General features: G+C 41.4%; 1 protein-coding gene across 1 annotated transcript; it reads left to right on the top strand.

Moving 5' to 3' along the window:
• Nucleotides 1-805: 805 nt before the first annotated feature.
• Nucleotides 806-20019, top strand: hcn3 (hyperpolarization activated cyclic nucleotide-gated potassium channel 3). Its single transcript, XM_045709447.2, has 8 exons — nt 806-1993; nt 10644-10848; nt 12134-12358; nt 12967-13128; nt 13368-13586; nt 13928-14074; nt 15769-16009; nt 16369-20019. Exons 1-8 carry the CDS (start codon nt 1467-1469, stop codon nt 16569-16571), a joined length of 1929 nt encoding a protein of 642 aa, XP_045565403.1. The 5' UTR covers nt 806-1466; the 3' UTR covers nt 16572-20019.
• The last annotated feature ends 1366 nt before the right edge of the window (nt 20020-21385 follow it).

Genomic DNA, 21385 nt, shown 5'->3' with positions numbered 1-21385 from the left:
ATATGTTTGAGAAATTGAAGTAATAGGATTTTTAAGGTTTTGAAAATCGCGCCACAGGCTGGCAGTGGCTGTTACGTAGGTGGGACGCTTGCCCATAGAGGTTAACCTTTTTTTGGTTACTACATGATTCCATATGTGTTATTTCATAGTTTTGATGTCTTCACTATTATTCTACAAAATAGTAAAAATAAAGAAAAACCCTTGAATGAGTAGGTGTGTCAACTTTTGACTGGTACTGTATATATTTACAAAAAACATATATGGTGGATTGGAAATGAAGCTACAATCTATCTGCAATATTAAAGCTGATCTACCCCCTAAAAAAATAATATATATATAAAAACATATATATATAGTTTTCTAAAGCATCTGTAATCTGATTACAATATTTTTGCTTGTAATGTAACTGATTACAGTTACAGTTTCTTTGTTTCTTTGTTACATGTAATCAGTCCTGCTTATATTATTGTTAATGTTCTATGGAGCTAATCATCACAAACAAAAGCATGCATGGCTACATACACACACTCAAGAGGGGGCCTATGGAATTCACCTTGAATAATCAGCAATTGGGGGTAGATGTTGCAATAAATATTCAGTTACTGTTAGTTTAGCCTACTCTTTGTTAGTAACTTCAGGCGGTACTTAATTTTTTTTTTAAGGAGAAGATTACCCCTCTAAGATCTCCATCTCCTTGTGCTATGTTGGTGTTGTCCCCCTGTCATTTGTTGCTCCTGCAGCAACAGGTAAATTTTGCAAATCCGACACGTGCGCCATCGAGACTCGCGAGTCTCCGTCGGGAGCGGGACATTCCGTAGTAGCAGGATGTGAGAGAGGTGACAGGAACTCCGCCGTCATGACAACAATCCGATTACATTGAGACACTTATCTGTGCAGGCTATTTATGTGCATACCAGCAGTGTTTAGGAGCAAGACCCACTTAGAAGAACCTTTGCAAGCACTAAACAAGGTGTATTTATTTGTATACTAGTTGTAATAGAAGAACTAAAGAGAAAGTACTTATTGAGCAACGTTGCAACTTTTCTTTGATGAACTAGCCTACCTATTTTATCAATGTCGGGATGTATGGAGGAATAATCTGTGGACATTTAGGCTATCAAGTGGAGGACACTACGCGCAAGAAAAGGTTGCCATATTTTAAGGTTGTTAATCAAATGCGTATTGTTGATTCAAACTTTTCTTTTGAACAGTAATCATGTCAAGTGTATGCATCAGGCTATATTTATGTTGGTTTTAGCGTGCATTCGTGCGTTTCGACGGGCTGCAGAATAGGCTGACCAGAATAGGCATAGGCCGATTTTTACTGTCGTTGTTTTGTTCCTTGAAGCAAGTTCTGAAAAACATATATAGAAATCTAATTTCAGTTTTTTATATTGGAAGAAAAAGAGACTGTGCTCATCCTCTGTCATTCAGGGGCTGATGAAGGTAACCTACATGGTGTAAAGATGGATACTAGTCCTACAAGAAGTATTGATGGACAGACATGTGTGGGGGAGAGCCCTGCCCGCAATGGGGAGTCCAGGCACCGAGGCAGCACCAGGGGCAGCTTCCGCGCCTTTGCCACATGGAGCTCATCCTCCCAGTCCTCCCAAAAGGAAGATCTAGGGAGCAATGTTAGTAAGAGACTTAATTCCATTGTCAACTCCCAATACAATGACCATCACAGCACCACAGCAGATCCCAAGGGCCAACTGTGGGTGTCAGCAGAACCTGACACAACCACCACCAATACCGCTACTACCACATTCTCCAAAGGAGCAGAAGTCATCACTTCTACTCAGGCCTCAGAGACGGAGGAGAATGACCATGTGGACCAGTCCACCTACTTTCAGAGGCAGTTTGGGGCGCTGCTCCAGCCAGGGGTCAACAAGTTCTCCCTGCGCATGTTTGGTAGTCACAAGGGCGTGGCAGCAGAACAGGCCAGGGTCAAATCCTTTGGAGTGTGGATCATCCACCCCTACAGTGACTTCAGGTAACTCAGAGAAGTGGGAGTGGAACAGGGCTACATAGAGAGCACAGAGGATTGGAAACATTTAAAGAAGCCTAGACTGAGTGGCAAGACCAATGGGGGAGGCCAATCAGATTTTTCAATGACTCAGATTAATAATCCAGTTCAGATTACAACCATCCATGATGCAATTTTGCTTCAGATTAGATAGAACCATCCATGATAACGTGCTATTTCTTGTCCATAACTTCTAAACAATCATAGCAACTCAAAAATGCTTTATTACTTAGGCCTATCACAAACTAGTTACATCAAGGGCAGTGTCCTGGACACAGATTACACCTGGTCCTGGAGTCAAAAGCAAGAAAATGCTTTTTAGTCTAGAAAAAACAAGATCAATAGAGAATCTCCATTGAAAAAGCTTTTTAGTCCAGGAGTAGGCTTGACTTCTGTACTGGAAACCGTCCCCAAGTGTACAGTAAGTAGACGGATGTTAGAGGCTAAAAACCTGCTATGATTTATTTTTCAAGGGCAGCCTGCACTGTCGATAAGAAGATAAAGGGATTTGATTAGTGATACAGTATATTGAATGAGATCATCTGGATTAGAGCAGAACCCTGCGTACCTTTGTGTCTCGCCCTGTCTGTAAACCTAACCCTAAAGGAAATGTTAAAATCCCATGCATGTACTAATCCAAACTCCCACAAAAGTTGCAATCAATTCAAGAATCTTATCGTTTTCAATTGGAGCGTGTTCAGCTTTTAAGATTTTTATCCAAACACTTTTCATGGAACATATAGTAAAGCCAGTCAATGGATGTGGCAGTGGCTTTAATGTCTATATATAAACATCATACATTTTCCACGTGTACTCAACACTATATAGGTCAATGCCAGACAGTGAGGTTAAATCCATGCTAAGGGATTATTGCCAACAAGAAGAAACCCCATAATTCCAATCTTGCCCTGTATTATGTCATAAATACTGAGACAGATGAGAGGAAGATTACTGTAGGTCTGCCCTCTGCCCTCTTCAACCTTATGTTCAACCTTCACTTTAATGGGGGTGGGTTTTGAAAACATACATCTATACATCCAATTGATCCAATTGATTGCTTTACCAATGTTATCAATCTAAAAAGGAAACTGTTCTGAAACTTGAATGCACACATGTGCTCACATACATTTATAGAGTAAGTAATAAGGGCAAGTGAGAATATACTCTCTTGTTGTGGATTTACAGTACAACTACAAACAGCTACTTTTAAACTGCCATTACTTGAGTGCAGGTAAAAAACTTAGAGGAAGGGAGGCCGGGGGAAAGTAAGCCGGTAAGGTCTGGTATGGTATGGGTACCCATACAGGGTAACGTACCGGTAAGACATGAGCCTATTACAATAATTAAAACAAAGATGTCAAGAAAACTATTAGGCTATTACACTATAATTTATCATTACTGCCTGTCAGCCGCATGAAAACTTTTTCCAAAGTAACTTCAGTTAAGAAAACTATATTTTACTTAAGGGTAGCTTTAGTGTAGATCAACTTCTTCCAGTGTGAAGTAATTGGTAGCTTGGTAAAATATATTTTCAGAGTAGCTTCCCCAACACTGCTATTAAGCCAATAAAAAATGTTTGTACACACACAAGCGTGTGCACACACCTGTACCAGGAAGAAATTAGATCTACTTTCACCACTGCTTACATCCCAAATGGCACTCTATTCTGGCACTCTGTTACCTTTATAGTGCACTTCTTTTGACCCGAGCTCAAAGGGCCCTTGTCAGAAGTAGTGCACTATAGGGTGCCATTGGATGCAGGCATTCAGTGGCAAAGAGATCCACTGAGTGACTGAGACCACTTTGGACATAGCAATTACACCCAAACCAAGTACACATTGCAAACCTAGACATGAGACAATGAGAGCTTATGTGACAACATGCGGTCATCTCTGTATGTACTGTCGTGTCTTTGGCTATGCCGGATTAAGTGATATGACATGCTATCCTATAAAATCCTTTCTCTGTAATTAATATCACCTGATTAGCTAATCATGTAAATGTAATTAACTAGAAAGTCGGGACACCACGGAAGAGTGTTTATAGAGCCGTTATCTTCCGAATAAATTCTTAAAAACGTAGTATTATTTTACATCGATAGCAGTCAATATTAATCGTCACCTTATTTTCAGTCTCATAATGAAAGTTGTAAATTCTTGGTTAACTTCACGAACCCTGGCTAACAAGTTGAATCAGCAATACAAAATTGGGTTTAATTATTTATTTACCAAATACCTAAACTAATCACACAGAATTACATATACCCAGAATGCAAATGATGTCATACAGAAAACGACCCTGGTGGACGGAGCCGACATGGCGGCTTGTTACACAAAGAAAGGGGGTTGGGCTTGAATGAAAGAGCGGGAAGACTGAGGAACACAGAAACAGCTTTGCTATGCCATCGTAAATACATTATCGTATGCATTCTAAATTACCGCCCATTTGGAAAAGGAAAATGCAATAAATATTTACTCTGAGCTGCGCTTCGGTAGGTTGGTCGTAGATGCTGGCCGTGTTGGCCAACAGAGATCTTTCTGTCCTCGGAAGAATGTCACTGGTGGTAAGGTGGATACGTTGTAGTGTCTTCGTCGTGTGTTAGACTAGATACGCCGTCCGTCCTTTCCTAGCCCACGTCTACAGCGGCCGCTGCTAACTCAACGGCTAGGGAGTATCACTTCTGTAGTGAATAAGGGTTCAAAGTTCATACCATTCGCAACCAAAGCTCACGCCGAGGTTGGCTTAGTTCTGTACTTGACATTTGTGTCCTTTTAACGCAGAGGCTGCAGACCTCACGTAGTGGAACCCTGGTTACATTGTGTCATTGTCTTATATAGTGGCGAGGGGAGAAGGGTGTGTTTCATCGTTTATAACCCCTGTCTCTTCACAGGGGCGGGCCACTGATTAAGCAGGGCACTTTCCTTATGAAAACCCAATTCGCTCATTTGGAAGCTAAAATTACATGTAATCTTCTAACAAACAGTTTCAATATCAAACATTTAACTTGCACAACAATTCCATGTGAATTTGATAACTAGAATATGTAGACTTCCCAGGTACAGTTTATGTCGTCCTGTCATCAGTCCTAATGTCTCAGATGACAACCGAACTGACATCCATACTCATTAAGTTCCAACGCATATTTCCAACTGGTTCTATTACCGAAATATGGTTCCTTTTCCCCATTTGTTTTATGTTCCCAGACTCTCTATATTTAACAAAGGCTATTCAACAGTCCTTCAGTAGGGTCAGAGAGAGAGGGGAAGGGAGAAAGGTATTTATGGGGGGGTCATAAACCTTACCCACAGGCCAAAGTCATGACAGTGCTGTAGAAGTCTTGGAATGTTCCCAGCTTTAGTGTACTAACTAGTGCATTATTAAACCAATTTATATTGTACTGTAGCAGACCCTCCTCTGTTTCTCTTCATGGAAGTTTGCTGAGGATGCTGTAGGCCTACTTGGTGTGATGTACATTTTTAATGAATGGCTTTCCTTTTACAGCAGGGACTGTCTGTGTTAGGCTCAGTAGCACTCAGAAACGACTCATTGGACATCTATCACTGTTCTGAGTGGATTGGCTTGCTTGGCCTTTATCTTTGTGACACTATTATGTCAAGGGGTACTCCTGTCACTTGAGTTCAAATTTCACTCAACATACATTTAAATTTAGTGGCAACAAGTGTCTGACAGTTACGAGAGCATTTCGAACAGGGGAAATGCTGATGTCATACAATAGATATGGGTCTTTCTATAAATAATGGGGCCAATGTGTGACATTGGGTTCAACATTTCAAAATGGTTAGAATTTAAAAAAATGTATGCAGTTCCACATGTGTATTTCAAGGAATCTATGGAAATTGGCCCATAACTCCACCTATACAACATACATCCTTCAAGCAGGGTTCATACAGACATTGGCAAGTCAAATTCAAGAACTTTCGGTGACTTTTTCAAACACTTAATTGTAATTTTCAAGGACCTCAATATTATACAATTGTAATTGTACATATAAGGCCTAATATAGAACCCCCCCAAAAAAGCATGCAAAAAATTTACAAAAAGTAGGCCATCGCCACTTTAAGAATAATTACTTGCCAATGCATTGATATTCAAATTATTATTACATTCTAAAAGATGTGAGAATAATGTGGACTTGCCTGACTAAATAAATAGGATACATTTTTCTGTAGCCTATATATATATATATATATATATATATATTTTTTTTTTAATTTAACCTTGATTTAACTAGGCAAGTCAGTTAAGAACAAATTCTTATTTACAATGACAGTCTACTGGGGAACGGGCAGAACACCAGACTTTTACCTTGTCACCTCGGGGATTCGATTCAGCAACCTTTCGGTTACTGGCCCAATGCTCTAACCACAAGCTACCAAAAAAACAGGTTCCTTTTGTAATGGAAGGATTTTTATGGAAAGCCAAGTTGAAGCCAGCATCTGGACAACCAATCAATCAAGACTTCCTGTACTGTACAAGCTGTGACAAAGGGATATAGGGATCACTGATATAGGGAGATGTTTGTAAGAATAATGTATTATTTTGGTTTGGATGTTTTTTTGTCTGCTTCATACGTATATGGTTTTACCGCAACAGAGTAGCGCAAAACCTCTCAATTGAAGTGGCGGGAAAAAATGAAAATGGCCAGGCACATCTCTCACAAAAACTGATTCACGGAAACGTATAAGGGACCAGGAGAACTTATACATTGGCTACACTAATTACAAGGCCATTTCAAATACCACATCGAGGAAATGTATGATTTTCAAGGTTGGCCGATGCCAGTACTTGAATTTCTCAGGTCCAAAAAATATAGTTCAAGTAACGTTAGACTACTTCAAGCCCCTTGTATTGTTTAAAATTGCAGGCTAACTTACTCTTGGGGTAAAACCATTTCATTACTAGATCATATTTTGAAGAAGCCCACTAGGCTTGGTAATTTGTTGTCAATATAATTAATAGGGATAGCGTAGGATTTTGCGCAATACACAATTGCGCACGGTATGACTCGGTGTCCAATCCGAGGCACAAAAACATTACCTTGATGCTTTTTTCTGTTAAATCTAATGAGACCATGCTGTAAATCAAGCAGACAACAGATGATCAGCATCAATTCGCTAGGGATATTAGATCCAACGTGGATCCAGGCACAATTGTCTTCACCGGTGTAACGAATGAGACACAAAAATATTCTGGACATTCCTCCTGAACACCTTTTTTTCCTGCACGTGGGCTTTTGTTTCATCGCATGCGCTATGACTATGACAACAGCCAGGGCCGGCGTTATGGGCGGGCCTTACACGAAACCCAAACCGTCTGCGCGCGTGCGCCATCGTGCATACATTTATTTTGCCCCCCCCCCCCACACCAAACGCGATCACACGACACGCAGGTTAAAATATCAAAACAAACTCTGAACCAATTATATTAATTTGGGGACAGGTCGAAAAGCATTAAACATTTATGGAAATTTAGCTAGTTAGCTTGCACTTGCTAGCTAATTAGCCTATTTAGCTAGCTTGCTGTTGCTAGCTAATTTGTCCTGGGATATAAACATTGAGTTGTTATTTTACCTGAAATGCACATGGTCCTCTACACCACCAATTAATCCACACATAAAACGGTCAACCGAATCGTTTCTAGTCATCTCTCTTCCTTCCAGGCTTTTTCTTCTCTTGACTTTATATTGCAATTGGCAACTTTTGTATATTAGGTGCATTACCGCCACTGACCTCGTTCGTCTTTCAGTCACCCACGTGGGTATAACCAATGAAGAGATGGGAGAGGCAGGACTTGCAGCGCAATCTGCGTCAGAAATAGAACTGATTTCTATTTTAGCCCTTGGCAACGCAGACGCTCGTTGGCGCGCGCGAGCAGTGTGAGTGCAATAATTGAATAACATAGATTTCTAAATATATTATGTATAATTTCAGTTAAAGCATCCGAGCGAGCGAAACAGCGCCCCTCTATCAGTATGTGTATGTATCTGATGCTGTTTGGACCAAAAGAGTATGCCATGTCATACTATTTCTGTCCAGACAGCATCAGATACATGGGCTACATATTAGAGGGCCGCTGTTTCGCTCGCTCGGATGCTTTCTCCGGTGATATAGTTTCAGCAGAGTGGAAGAGGCGAAGCGAGAGGGCTCACTCTTGCCAAAATCTGTCCAGTATAAACCCAATGCGTTTCTATGGGAATAATATGCAGACAAAAGCTTGTCGCTTGCAGTCCCCGCTTTTGGGACAAATATCCCATTGTTAGGGCGGTGACATGAGCATCTCGTCATTATATATTGCTCTCTGATTTCAACCTCTTGCGAATTGGAAAGGAACGTTGGCGGGTGCACAGTGCACTGTTAGGATGCTGGATTGCCCTAAAGTAAATAGATGTTTCGCCAAAATTATATAATTACTTCTGTCTAAATAAAATCATTCAAAATACTTCCCCAGGGAGCATGACTTAGCCTCAGAGGATCATTCGCTTCTTCCTGTGGATTGTTTCAAATCACAAGTGTGTTTGGGAAGCCCAAAATGTGGGTAGTGCACGTGATAATAGGTCTAGCTGATTGAGTAGCGGCTGTCAGTGAAACGCGTCTAAAATATGTGTGAAGATAATGTGTCTTGAGTATAATAAGAAGTGTTGCATCAAGAAGGGGAGGGGACTGTGGCGAAGATGGTGCGTCTCCAGAATGTATGCATACAGTACTGTATGTAGGAAATTGCCCATTTGGCAATGTATTATTCCTGATTGTTTTAGCTCACCACGTACACCACTCATTTTTTCTTCGCCTCAAACAAGTCAACAAAGTCTGTTTTCTTTAACATCCATTGGGAATGATAGTTCCTCAGTATTTGAAAAATCACTCCCTGCCTCGATAATCACCAAGTCTCAATGTGAATGAGCAATATATCATGATCTGATGATCCCATATATCCAGTGGTGCAGTGGTGCAACTTTGAGGTCACGGTGGAATAGGCTAGTTAATACAATGTTGCAAGTTTGTTAACTACAGCGTGAGCTCTTGATACAATTTTCAACTTCACTAGCAATAGCGCAAGTCAAGACAGAAAGGGAGGCTAACAGACGGAGAAGAGATTCATGTGATTGAAAGAACCAACATTTTCATCAGGATATTTTCTACTGTTTTTTGTTGTTGTCATCTTTAGTCCTATGTATTTTACTTAAATAATGATGGAAATTATAGGCCTATTGGCTATACTCTATCTCTGAGTTATATGCTCTCATTTATTTAGCCGCCAGCAGACAAACCAGAACATGCCATACACTCACCTAGATGAGCTGGATCACAGTCCAGCCCTGAGGGGAGGGGCGCAGAATTGAGACATGAACCAACTGAAAGTGATTCTTCTACCCCACCAAGCTCTCCATCTCGTGGCCCTAATCCTACCCCTGTCAGAGCCAATACTTACTCACGGGTGGGTCGGCTGTGCAAGCCACCGGACAGGCTTACTCTGTAAGCAAGAGACTGTGTTAACTTGTCCTCTGTTTATAAAAAAAAAAGAAAAAAAAGGAAGATGACAATTGAAGTAAAAAGAAAATGTCATGCTTTTTCAATTGTTATGACTTGACTGTTAAGAACTTAATGTTATGCCGTTATGTTTGCACTTTCTATTGAAAAGGATGATGTTATGGAGTCCAGTTGATAGGTAATCGACTAGCAGATCACAGTGTATCAATTTGTCCATATGGCATAGGCTAGTGCTATAGCCATAGTTGGAATTTGAACTTTTGGATTTTTCTCATTTTACTTCAGATTTGTATGAGTGACCACGTGACAATGATTTTGAGAAATGAAAACATTATTATTGAAATGCAACTGTTCCACCAAAATGTGCATATATAAATATTCATAACTGGCACGCAGAGCGGTAGAAATGGTAGGATAAATTGTAAGCTTCCCCAAACTTGAAACTCACGAGCTGCCTATCTATGGTCTTTACTATTACACCCATTTAAAAAATGCGTGCAAGCGCGCACATAGGAGGACCCGTGAAAAAATGGGCACGTCTATGGAAATCAAATAAATGCCTGTCCAACTGATTTTTGGGGGATTTGTGTGCCAATGAAAACTGTTTTACCCCATAACCGCCGTCATTGTAAATAAGAATTTGTTCTTAACTGACTTGCCTAGTTAAGGTTAAAGGTGAAGTACTTTTTTTTTTTTTTTTAAACAACATATGGAGTTTTGAAATGTTATGTAGATCCAACAACTAGATCCAGGATTTTTACAGGGTTCAAGTTAGATGTGTGATTTCACTGATTAATGCTTAATATATGATATAACAACAATTTACATTGCCATAAATGCATTGACAGAACAGTAATGTTTTATGACACAGCTGTAACAAGTTGCTCGGTGTAGTAAAGCCTCTCTGGTACCCACATTTATAGAAAGAGCCATAGTCAATTTCACTATTCTGGATCCTGAAGTTTGACAGTGGAAACCGTGGAAACACAATACTTTCATTTGATGTGGAAATACAAGATTTCTGTAACAATGACCTACTCTCTCAGCCTGTTCCCAGATCTGTTTGTGCTCTTTCCAACTCCCTGACCTCAACCCCCCGTCCTATCCAGGTTCTATTGGGACATTGTGATGCTACTCCTGATGATGTGCAACCTGGTCATCCTCCCCTGGGGCATCACCTTCTTCGAAGACCAGAAAACTTTGCCCTGGATCTCCTTCAACGTCATCTCTGACACCTGCTTCCTGGTCGACCTGGTCCTCAACTTCCGCACGGGCGTCCTAGAGGGAGACGACCAGATCATCCTGGACCCCAAGGTTACATTTCACTAATTTTCAAGACAGCTGGAAACAAAGGGGGATATTGGCAAATGGGAGAACAGTAAGAAGGGTGGTCACATGCTGAGAATACAACAGGTGTAGATTTTACTTTGAAATGCTTAGTTATGAGCCCATTCCCAACAATGCAGAGTTAAAAAGTAAGACAAATAATTGCTAAATAAAAAAATAAAAACAATAAAGAGGCTATATACAGGGAGTACCAGTGCTGAGTCAATGTGCAGGGGTAAAAGGTAGTTGAGATAATACAGTATGTACATGTGGGTAAGGATAAAAGTGGCTAGGCAATCAGGATATATCATGTAAATTGTCCAGGTAGCCATGTTACTAACTGTTCATTGGTCTTAAGGCTTGAGGGTAGAAGCTGTTCAGGTGCCTTTTGGTCCCAGACTTGGTACCGCTTGCTGTACGGTAGCAGAGAGAACAGTCTATGACTTGGGTGGCTGGAGTCTTTGACCATTTTTAGGGCCTTCCTCTGACACTGCCTGGTATATAGGTCCTGGATGGCAAGGAGTTCGGCCCCAGTGATGTACTGGGCCATATGCACTACCCTCTTTAGCTCCTTACAGTCAGATGCCGAGCAGTTGCCATACCAAGCGGTGATGCAGCGTCAAGATGCTCTCAATGGTGCAGCTGAACCCCAGTCTCCGGTGGGGAGTTTATGTGACTGACCGGGAGTGTTATTGCTATTGACAGGCTTTGCTGCATTAGTCTCTCAAGTCCACTGTTATTTTACTACTAATATCTATTTACATCTTGTCTAGAAGTGATTATATATGTTTTATTTTTTGTTATTGTCACGTTCTTGGAAATGAGCAGACCAAGGCGCAGTGTGAGTATAGTTCCACATATTTATTTAAGTGAAACTAACAAAACAAAATAACAAAACTTACAAAGACCGTGAGGACGTCGTGTCCAAACACACTAACAATCAATCAATATCCTACAAAACACAGGTGGGGAAATAGCTACCTAAATATGATTCCCAATCAGAGGCAACGATAAACAGCTGCCTCTAATTGGGAAGCATATTTGCACCAACATAGAAATAGACATACAAGATCACCCCCTAGTCACGCCCTGACCTACTACACCATAGAGAACCAAGGGCTCTCTATGGTCAGGGACAATTATTCATTCTGTAGCTAGGTGAAACCCTTTGCACTGATGCATTTTATTGTATGAAATGTGCTTAACAAATGCAGTTTGAGTCAGTGATTTAATGAAGGTCAAATCAATCAGTCAATCAATAATTTAATCATAGGTGATCCGTATGCGTTACCTGAAGACTTGGTTCGTGGTGGACTTCATCTCCTCCATCCCAATGGACTACATCTTCCTGATAGTGGACCTGGAGGCCCAGATGGAGGCTTCGGATGTGTACCGCACGGCCCGTGCTCTCCGTATCGTCCGCTTCACCAAGATCCTCAGCCTGCTGCGCCTCCTGAGACTGTCCCGCTTCATCCGCTACATCCATCAGTGGGAGGAGGTGAGGGAGAGGGGGAAGGACATAGTTTTATTGTGGACTGTGAGCATATTTCATGTAGGATAAGGCTATATACTTAAACGCTGTGTACTTACACACTCACATTGTAAAATCACTCAGTCAAAGATTCACTCATACTCATACTGTCTAGAAATTGATCCAATACCCATACCTCTCTATTAGCATGAATACAGTGAGCTCCAAAAGTATTGGGACAGTGACACATATTTGTTCATTACGCTCTGTACTCCAGCACCTGGAGTTCAAATTATTTAACTTAAGGATATTTTCATTCATATCAGGTGAAATTACAGCACTTGTTGTACATAGTCCCCCCATTTTAGGGGAGAAAAGGTATTGTATAAAATACACCAAAAAATGTCACTGTCCCAATACTTTTGGAGCTCACTGTAAACCACATAATTATTGATGTGTCCCAAATGGCACCCTGTACCTTTTAAATGCACTATTTTTGACCAGAGCCCTATGGGGCCTGGTCAAAAGTATTGCACTATTAAGGGAGTAGGGTGCCATTTAGGAGACAACCATTGTAAGTCCTTGCCAGTGTTGACATTCCTCTCTATAACTCTATAACAAATTCTCCCTCTCAGATATTCCACATGACCTATGACCTGGCCAGTGCTGTTGTGCGTATAGTAAACCTGATTGGTATGATGCTACTGCTGTGCCATTGGGACGGCTGCATGCAATTCATGGTGCCCATGTTGCAGGATTTCCCACCAGATTGCTGGGTTACCAAGAACAACATGGTGGTGAGTGAGGACTGGAAGGTGGCGAATTCCCATTGTGGTTTATAACGATAAATAATACTAATACATTTTATTTTAAGCACTTTTCAAAACACCCAAAGTTACTTTACATAGTCAGCAAGATAATCAGCCAGGTAAGAAAGCAATCAAATTATCCTGCACATTGAATACGTCCTATTCAATATGACACCCCTTTGCTACCTCAGTCTTGCCTCCTCACCCCTTGTTTCTCTCTTTCACAGAATTCCACATGGCATTTACAGTACTCATATGCCCTGTTCATGGCGATGAGTCACATGTTGTGTATAGGATATGGTGCCCAGGCTCCTGAGGGCATGACGGACGTATGGCTGACTATCATGAGTATGATTGTGGGCGCCACCTGCTATGCCATGTTTCTGGGCCATGCCGCCAACCTAGTTCAGTCTATAGACGCCTCCCGCCGACAGTATCAGGATAAGGTACCCAGCTCTTTGTCTCACATGAGCAGAGTACTTTTACAAATAGATGAGAAACATATACTCTAGTACATTGTTGTTCTTTCTTCAACACAGTACAGTGCCACATAAATCTACATTTTACATCAAATATGTACAGTCTGCTGCCCTCTTTTTTAATATATTTTACTTTATTTAACTAGGCAAGTATGTTAAGAACAAATTCTTATTTACAATGACGGCCTCTTAGCCAGGTCTCCCTTGTAAAAGAGGTCTTCTGACCTCAACAGGACTTACTGGATAAGGTTAAAACAAATTAAACAGACACACTCACAATGTTCTCTGTCTGTAACCCATGTTTTCAGTATAAGCAGGTGGAGCAGTACATGTCGTTCCATAAGCTGCCGGCGGACGTGAGGCAGAGGATCCATGAGTACTATGAGATTCGCTTCCAGGGCAAGATGTTTGACGAAGATAGTATTCTGGGAGAACTCAGCGACCCGCTCAAGGAGGTCTTTTCCATTACACCTCAATCTCTTCTCTGTCTCTCTCTCTCTTTCACTCTCTCTCTCTGTCTATACCCTTACATACTTGCCATTTCCCCTTTCAAAACAGTTGGAGCAAACATACACTAACGGACACAAGTTTTAAAACATCTACTCATTCAAGGGTTTTTCTTTATTTTTACTGTTTTCTACATTGTAGAAAAATAGTGAAGACATCAAAACTATTAAATAACACATATGGAATCATGTAATAACCAAAAAAGTGTTAAACAAATCAAAATATATTTTAGATTTTAGATTCTTCAAAATAGCCACCCTTTGCCTTGATGACAGCTTTGCACACTCTGGGCATTCTCTCAACCAGCTTCACCTGGAATGCTTTTACAACAGTCTTGAAGGATTTCCCACATATGCTGAGCACTTGTTAGCTGCTTTTCCTTCACTCTGCGGTCCAACTCATCCCAAACCATGTCAATTTGTTTGAGGTCGGGGGATTGTGGAGGCTAGGTCATCTGATGCAGCACTCCATCACTCTCCTTCTTGGTCAAATAGCCATTACACAGCCTGGAGGTGTGTTGGATCATTGTCCTGTTGAATAACAAATGATAGTCCCACTAAGCCTCAACCAGATGGGATGGCATATCGCTGCAGAATGCTGTGGTAGCCATGCTGGTTAAGTGTGCCTTGAATTCTAAATAAATCACAGACAGTGTCACCAGCAAAGCACCCCCACACCGTAGCACCTCCTCCTCCATGCTTTTACGGTGGGAATTACACATGCCGAGATCATCCGTTCAACCACACCGCATCTCTTAAAGAAATGGCGCTTGGAACCAAAAATCTCCAATTTGGACTCCAGACCAAAGGACAGATTTCCACCGGTCTAATGTCCATTGCTCGTGTTTCTTGGCCCAAGCAAGTCTCTTCTTCTTATTGGTGTCCTTTAGTGGTGGTTTCTCTGCAACAATTCGACCATGAAGGCCTGATTCACACAGTGTCCTCTGAACAGTTGATGTTGAGATGTGTCTGTGTCTTGGGCTGTAATTCCTGACATTGATAACTCTAATGAACTTATCCTCTGCAGCAGAGGTAACTCTGGGTCTTACATTCCTGTGGCGGTCCTCATGAGAGCCAGTTTCATCATAGCGCTTGATGGTTTTTGTGACAGCACTTTCAAGTTCTTGACATTTTCCGTATTGACTGATGACTAATGTCAAAGTAATGATGGACTTTCGTTTCTCTTTGCTTATTTGAGCTGTTCTTGCCAAATTAACTTTTAAGAAAGCATACCTGTTATTTGAAATGCATTCCAGGGACTACCTTATGAATGTGGTTGAGAGAATGCAAAGAGTGTGCAAAGCTGTCATCAAGGCAAAGGGTGGCTATTTGAAATATAAAATATATTTGATTTGTTTAACACTTTTTTGGTTACTACATGATTCCATTTGTGTTATTTCATAGTTTGATGTCTTCACTATTATTCTACAATGTAGAAAATAGTACAAATAAAGAAAAACCCTTGAATGAGTAGGTGTTCTAAAACTTTTGACCGGTAGTGTAGAAAGACAAAGAAAACTATTTATATTTGCCCAAGATGTGGTCTATCTCTGTTTCACTGTCACAGACTATCTACAGTACTCCTGTACTGTACACACATTCTGTTCTTAATGATTCCTCTCTTCTCTTCTTTTCTCCATTAGGAAATTGTGAGCTTCAACTGCCGCGGGTTGGTAGCCAACATGCCGCTGTTTGCCAATACAGACCCTCATTTTGTAACAGTGATTCTGACCAAGCTGCGCTTTGAGGTCTTTCAGCCTAATGACTTCATCATACGGGAGGGGACACTGGGGCGGAAGATGTACTTTGTCCAACACGGCTGCGTTACCGTGCTCCCCCGCGGAAAAAAGGAGATACAGCTTAGCGATGGAGCCTACTTTGGGGGTGAGCTGTTTGCGAGTTTGGTTTAAAAGCGCTCTCCACCAATGTTTTACACCCTCTTTTCTCATTCACCCCTTTGATTTACTCTTCTCTCAACTTTCTTCCTTTGTCCTCAACTCATGTTTCTACTCTCCCTTTTCTCTTTCTTCTATCCTTTCCTTTTTGATTTTCCTCTATATCGCTACTCTTCTTCCCTACTCTTTACTTTATTCTGTTTAATACCCTTGCATCCCAACACTGCGAAACAATCAATGTAACTGTTTTATACAGCCAACTTTATTGGGAAATATTATTCACCTTAAACATCACATGTATGTTGAGTACATGGGATAAACTGAATAAAATCTCCTCTCCTCCCTTAGAGATCTGCCTGCTGACCCGTGGACGTCGGACGGCAAGCGTGAGGGCTGATACGTACTGCCGCCTCTACTCCCTGAGCGTGGACAGCTTCAACGAGGTCCTGGAGGAGCACCCGCTGATGAGGAGGGCCTTTGAGAGCGTGGCTGTGGACCGCCTGGACCGGGTACAGGGGCGAGAACCCTTCATGAGCTTCTCCACAGACTGACTGACACTTATGGGCTCATAGAGGAGAGCTAACACAGGCAGCACAGTGGAAATCTATGTGACAAGATGGAGGGCATTCAACTGATAAAGATCAGACAGTAAATGGACATGTTGCTCTTGTTTTTAGTTTGGGAACCTACTTATAGAAAGTTATGCTTCAAATATGTTTATTAAGAAGCATATTACAATGGAAACAAGTGTATAAACATATCAATGAGCTTCCCTTTTTAACAGATAAAATAACAGTAATATACATCAAAACAAAATGGACACATCAAAACCAACACACAAAAAAATATTAAATAAAAATGTATAGTACCCCCCTCCCCTCTTCACACCCAGTCCCCCACATACAGTGCATTTGGAAAGTATTTAGACCCCTTGACTTTTTCCACATTTTGTTACGTTACAGCCTTATTCTACAATTGATTAAATAGGTTTTTTCCTCATCAATCTACACACAATACCCCATAATGACAAAGCAAAAACAGGGTATTCAGACCCTTTACTCAGTAATTTGTTGAAGCACCTTTGGCTACGATTACAGCCTCAAGTCTTCTTGAGTATGACGCTACTAGCTTGGCACACTAGAATTTGGGGAATTTCTACCATTCTTCTCTGCAGATCCTCTCAAGCTCTGTCAGGTTGGATGGGGAGCATCTCTGCACAGCTATTTTCAGGTCTCTCCAAATATCTTCAATCGGATTCAAGTCCGGGCTCTGGCTGGGCCACTCAACAACATTCAGAGACTTTTCCCAAAGCCACTCCTGCATTTTCTTGGCTGTGTGCTTAGGGTCGTTGTCCTGTTGGAAGGTGAAGCTTTGCCCCAGTCTGAAGTCCTCAGCGTTCTGGAGCAGGTTTTCACCAATGATCTCTCTGTACTTTGCTCCATTCATCTTCCCCTCGATCCTGACTAGTCTCCCAGTCCCTGCCGCTGAAAAACATCCCCACAGCATGATGCTGCCACCACCATGCTTCACTTTAGGGATGGTGCCAGATTTCCTCCAGATGTGACGCTTGGCATTCAGGCCAAAGAGTTCAATCTTGGTTTCATTAGACCAGAGAATCTTTTCTCATTGTCTGAGAGGCTTTAGGTGCCTTTTGGCAAACTCCAAGTGGGCTGTCATGTGCCATTTACTGAGGAGTGACGTCTGTCTGGCCACTCTACCATAAAGGCCTGATTGGTGGAATGCTGCAGAGATGGTTGTCCTTCTGGAAGGTTCTCCCATCTCCACAGAAGAACTCTGGAGCTCTGTCAGAGTGACCATCAGGTTCTTGGTTACCTCCCTGACCAAGGCCCTTCTCCCACTCTTCAAGCTCTGTCAAGCTGGTTGTTGCTAGACAAGTTTTGCCATAGATTTTCAAGCCAATTTAAGTCAAAACTGTAACTAGGCCACTCAAGAACATTCAATGTCATCTTGGTAAGCAATTCCAGTGTATATTTGGCCTTGTGCTTTAGGTAATTGTCCTTGTGAAAGGTGAATTTGTCTCCCATTGTCTCTTGAAAAGCAGACTGAACCAGGTGTTCCTCTAGGATTTTGCCTGTGCTTAGGTCTATTCCGTAAATGTTTATCCTAAAAAACTCCCTAGTCCTTGCCGATGACAAGCATACCCATAGCATGATTCAGCCACCACCATGCTTGAAAATATGAAGAGTGATACTCAGTGATGTGTTGTGTTAGTTTTGCCCCAAACATAACACTTCGTTTTCAGGACATCAAGTTAATTTCTTTGTCACGTTTTTTGCAGTTTTACTTTTATTGCCTTGTTGCAACTGGATGCGTGTTTTGGAATATGTGTATTCTGTACGGGCTTCTTTCTTTTCACTCTGTCATTTAGGTTAGTATTGTGGAGTAACTACAATGTTCTTGATCCATCCCCAGTTTTCACCCCAATCATAGCCATTAAACTCTGTAACTGTTTTAAAGTCACCATTGGCCTCATGGTGAAATCCCTGAGCGGTTTCCTTCCTCTCCAGCAACTGAGTTAGGAAGGATGCCTGTATCTTTGTAGTGACTCTGTGTATTGATACACCATCTAAAGTGTAATTATTAAGTTCTGTCTGCCTTTTTATTTTTACCCATCTACCAATAGGTGCCCTTCTTTGCGAGGCATTGGAAAACCTCAATGGTCTTTCTGGTTGAATCTGTGTTTGTAATTCATTGCTTGACTCAGGGACCTTACAGATAATTGTTTGTGTGGGGTACAGAGATGTGGTAGTCATTCAAAAGTCATGTTAAACACTGTTATTGCACACAGAGTGAGTCCATGCAGCTTATTATTTGACTTGTTAAGCAAATTGTTACTACTGAACTTATTTAGGCTTGCCATAACAAAGGGGTTGAATACTTATTGACACAAGACATTTCAGCTTTAATTTTTTTATGAATTTGGGAAAAAATCATAAAACATAATTCAACTTTGACATTATGGGGTATTGTGTGTAGGCCAGTGACACAAAAATGCAATTGAATCCATTTTAAATTCAGTCTGTAACACAACAAAATGTGGAAAAAGTCAAGTAGTGTGAATACTTTCTGAAGACACAGTACATGTGATGTTACTTCATCTCACGATGCCAGAGATAGTTTGCATTGGCTTCACTGGCTAGTAGTTTTCTGCATTAGGTTAGTGAGGACATTTGCGATAATGCTGTTTAATATTTTACCTTTTGTAACCCCTTAAATTAGGCTTTACCAATGCTCAACATAAATATAAATGCAACATGTAAAGTGTTGGTCCCATGTTTCATGAGCTGAAATAAATTATCCCTGAAATGTTCCATACGCACAAAAAGCTTATTTCTCAAAAATGTTGTGCACACATTTGTTTATATCCCTGTTAGTGAGTATTCCTTCTTTGCCAAAATAATCCATCCACCTGACAGGTGTTGCATATCAAGATGCTGATTAAACAGCATGATCATTACACAGGTGCACCTTGTGCTGTGGACAATAAAAGGACACTCTAAAATGTGCAGTTTTATAACACAACACAATGCCACAGATGTCTAAAGTTTTGAGTGTGTATTGGCATACTGACAGCAGGAATGTCCACCAAAGCTGTTGCCAGAGCATTTAATGTTCATTTCTCTACCATAAACTGCCTCCAATGTCATTTTAGTGAATTTGGGAGTACGTCCAACCGGCCTCACAACCACAGAACATGTGTATGGCGTCATATGGGCGAGCGGTTTTCTGATGTCAACGTTGTGAACAGAGTGCCCCATGGTCGCGGTGGTGTTATGGCACTGTATGTGCAGGCATAACAAATGGACAATGGACACAACTGCATCTTATCGATGGCAATTTGAGGTGTCTGTGACCATCTGATGCATATCTGTATTCCCAGTCATTTGAAATCCATAGATTAGGGCATAATTTATTTATTTCAATTGACTGATTTCCTCATATGAACTGTAACTCAGTAAAATCTTTGAAATTGTTGCATGTTGCGTTTATATTTTTGTTCAGTATACAGTGAGGGAAAAAAGTATTTGATCCCCTGCTGATTTTGTACGTTTGCCCACTGACAAAGAAATGATCAGTCTATAATTTTAATGGTAGGTTTATTTGAACAGTGAGAGACAGAAAAACAACAAAAAATCCAGAAAAACGCATGTAAAAAATGTTATGAATTGATTTGCATTTTAATGAGGTAAATAAGTATTTGACCCCCTCTCAATCAGAAAGATTTCTGGCTCCCAGGTGTCTTTTATACAGGTAACTTGCTGAAATTAGGAGCACACTCTTAAAGGGAGTGCTCCTAATCTCAGCTTGTTACCTATATAAAAGACACCTGTCCACAGAAGCAATCAATCAATCAGACTCCAAACTCTCCACCATGGCCAAGACCAAAGAGCTCTCCAAGGATGTCAGGGACAAGATTGTAGGCCTACACAAGGCTGGAATGGGCTACAAGACCATCGCCAAGCAGCTTGGTGAGAAGGTGACAACAGTTGGTGCGATTATTTGCAAATGGAAGAAACACAAATGAACTGTCAATCTCCATCGGCCTGGGGCTCCATGCAAGATCTCACCTCGTGGAGTTGCAATGATCATGAGAACGGTGAGGAATCATCCCAGAACTACACGGGAGGATCTCGTCAATGATCTCAAGGCAGCTGGGACCATAGTCACCAAGAAAACAATTGGTAACACACTACGCCGTGAAGGACTGAAATCCTGCAGCGCCCGCAAGGTCCGCCTGCTCAAGAAAGCACATATACATGCCCGTCTGAAGTTTTCCAATGAACATCTGAATGATTCAGAGGACAACTGGGTGAAAGTGTTGTGGTTAGATGAGACCAAAATGGAGCTCTTTGGCATCAACTCAACTCTCCGTGTTTGGAGGAGGAGGAATGCTGCCTATGACCCCAAGAAAACCATCCCCACCGTCAAACATGGAGGTGGAAACGTTATGCTTTGGGGGTGTTTTTCTGATAAGGGAACAGGACAACTTCACCGCATCAAAGGGACGATGGACGGGGCCATGTACCGTCAAATCTTGGGTGAGAACCTCCTTCCCTCAGCCAGGGCATTGAAAATGGGTCGTGGATGGGTATTCCATCATGACAATGACCCAAAACATACGGTCAAGGCAACAAAGGAGTGGCTCAAGAAGAAGCACATTAAGGTCCTGGAGTGGCCTAGCCAGTCTCCAGACCTTAATCCCATAGAAAATCTGTGGAGGGAGCTGAATGTTCGAGTTGCCAAACGTCAGCCTCGAAACCTTAATGGCTTGGAGAAGATCTGCAAAGAGGAGTGGGACAAAATCCCTCCTGAGATGTGTGCAAACCTGGTGGCCAACTACAAG

The sequence above is a fragment of the Salmo salar genome, chromosome 27, assembly GCF_965601325.2.
Source record: "Salmo salar chromosome 27, fSalSal1, whole genome shotgun sequence".
Taxonomy (NCBI): domain Eukaryota; kingdom Metazoa; phylum Chordata; class Actinopteri; order Salmoniformes; family Salmonidae; genus Salmo; species Salmo salar.
Note: the sequence above shows the minus strand (reverse complement) of the source record. Positions and strands in the feature narration are given on the sequence as shown.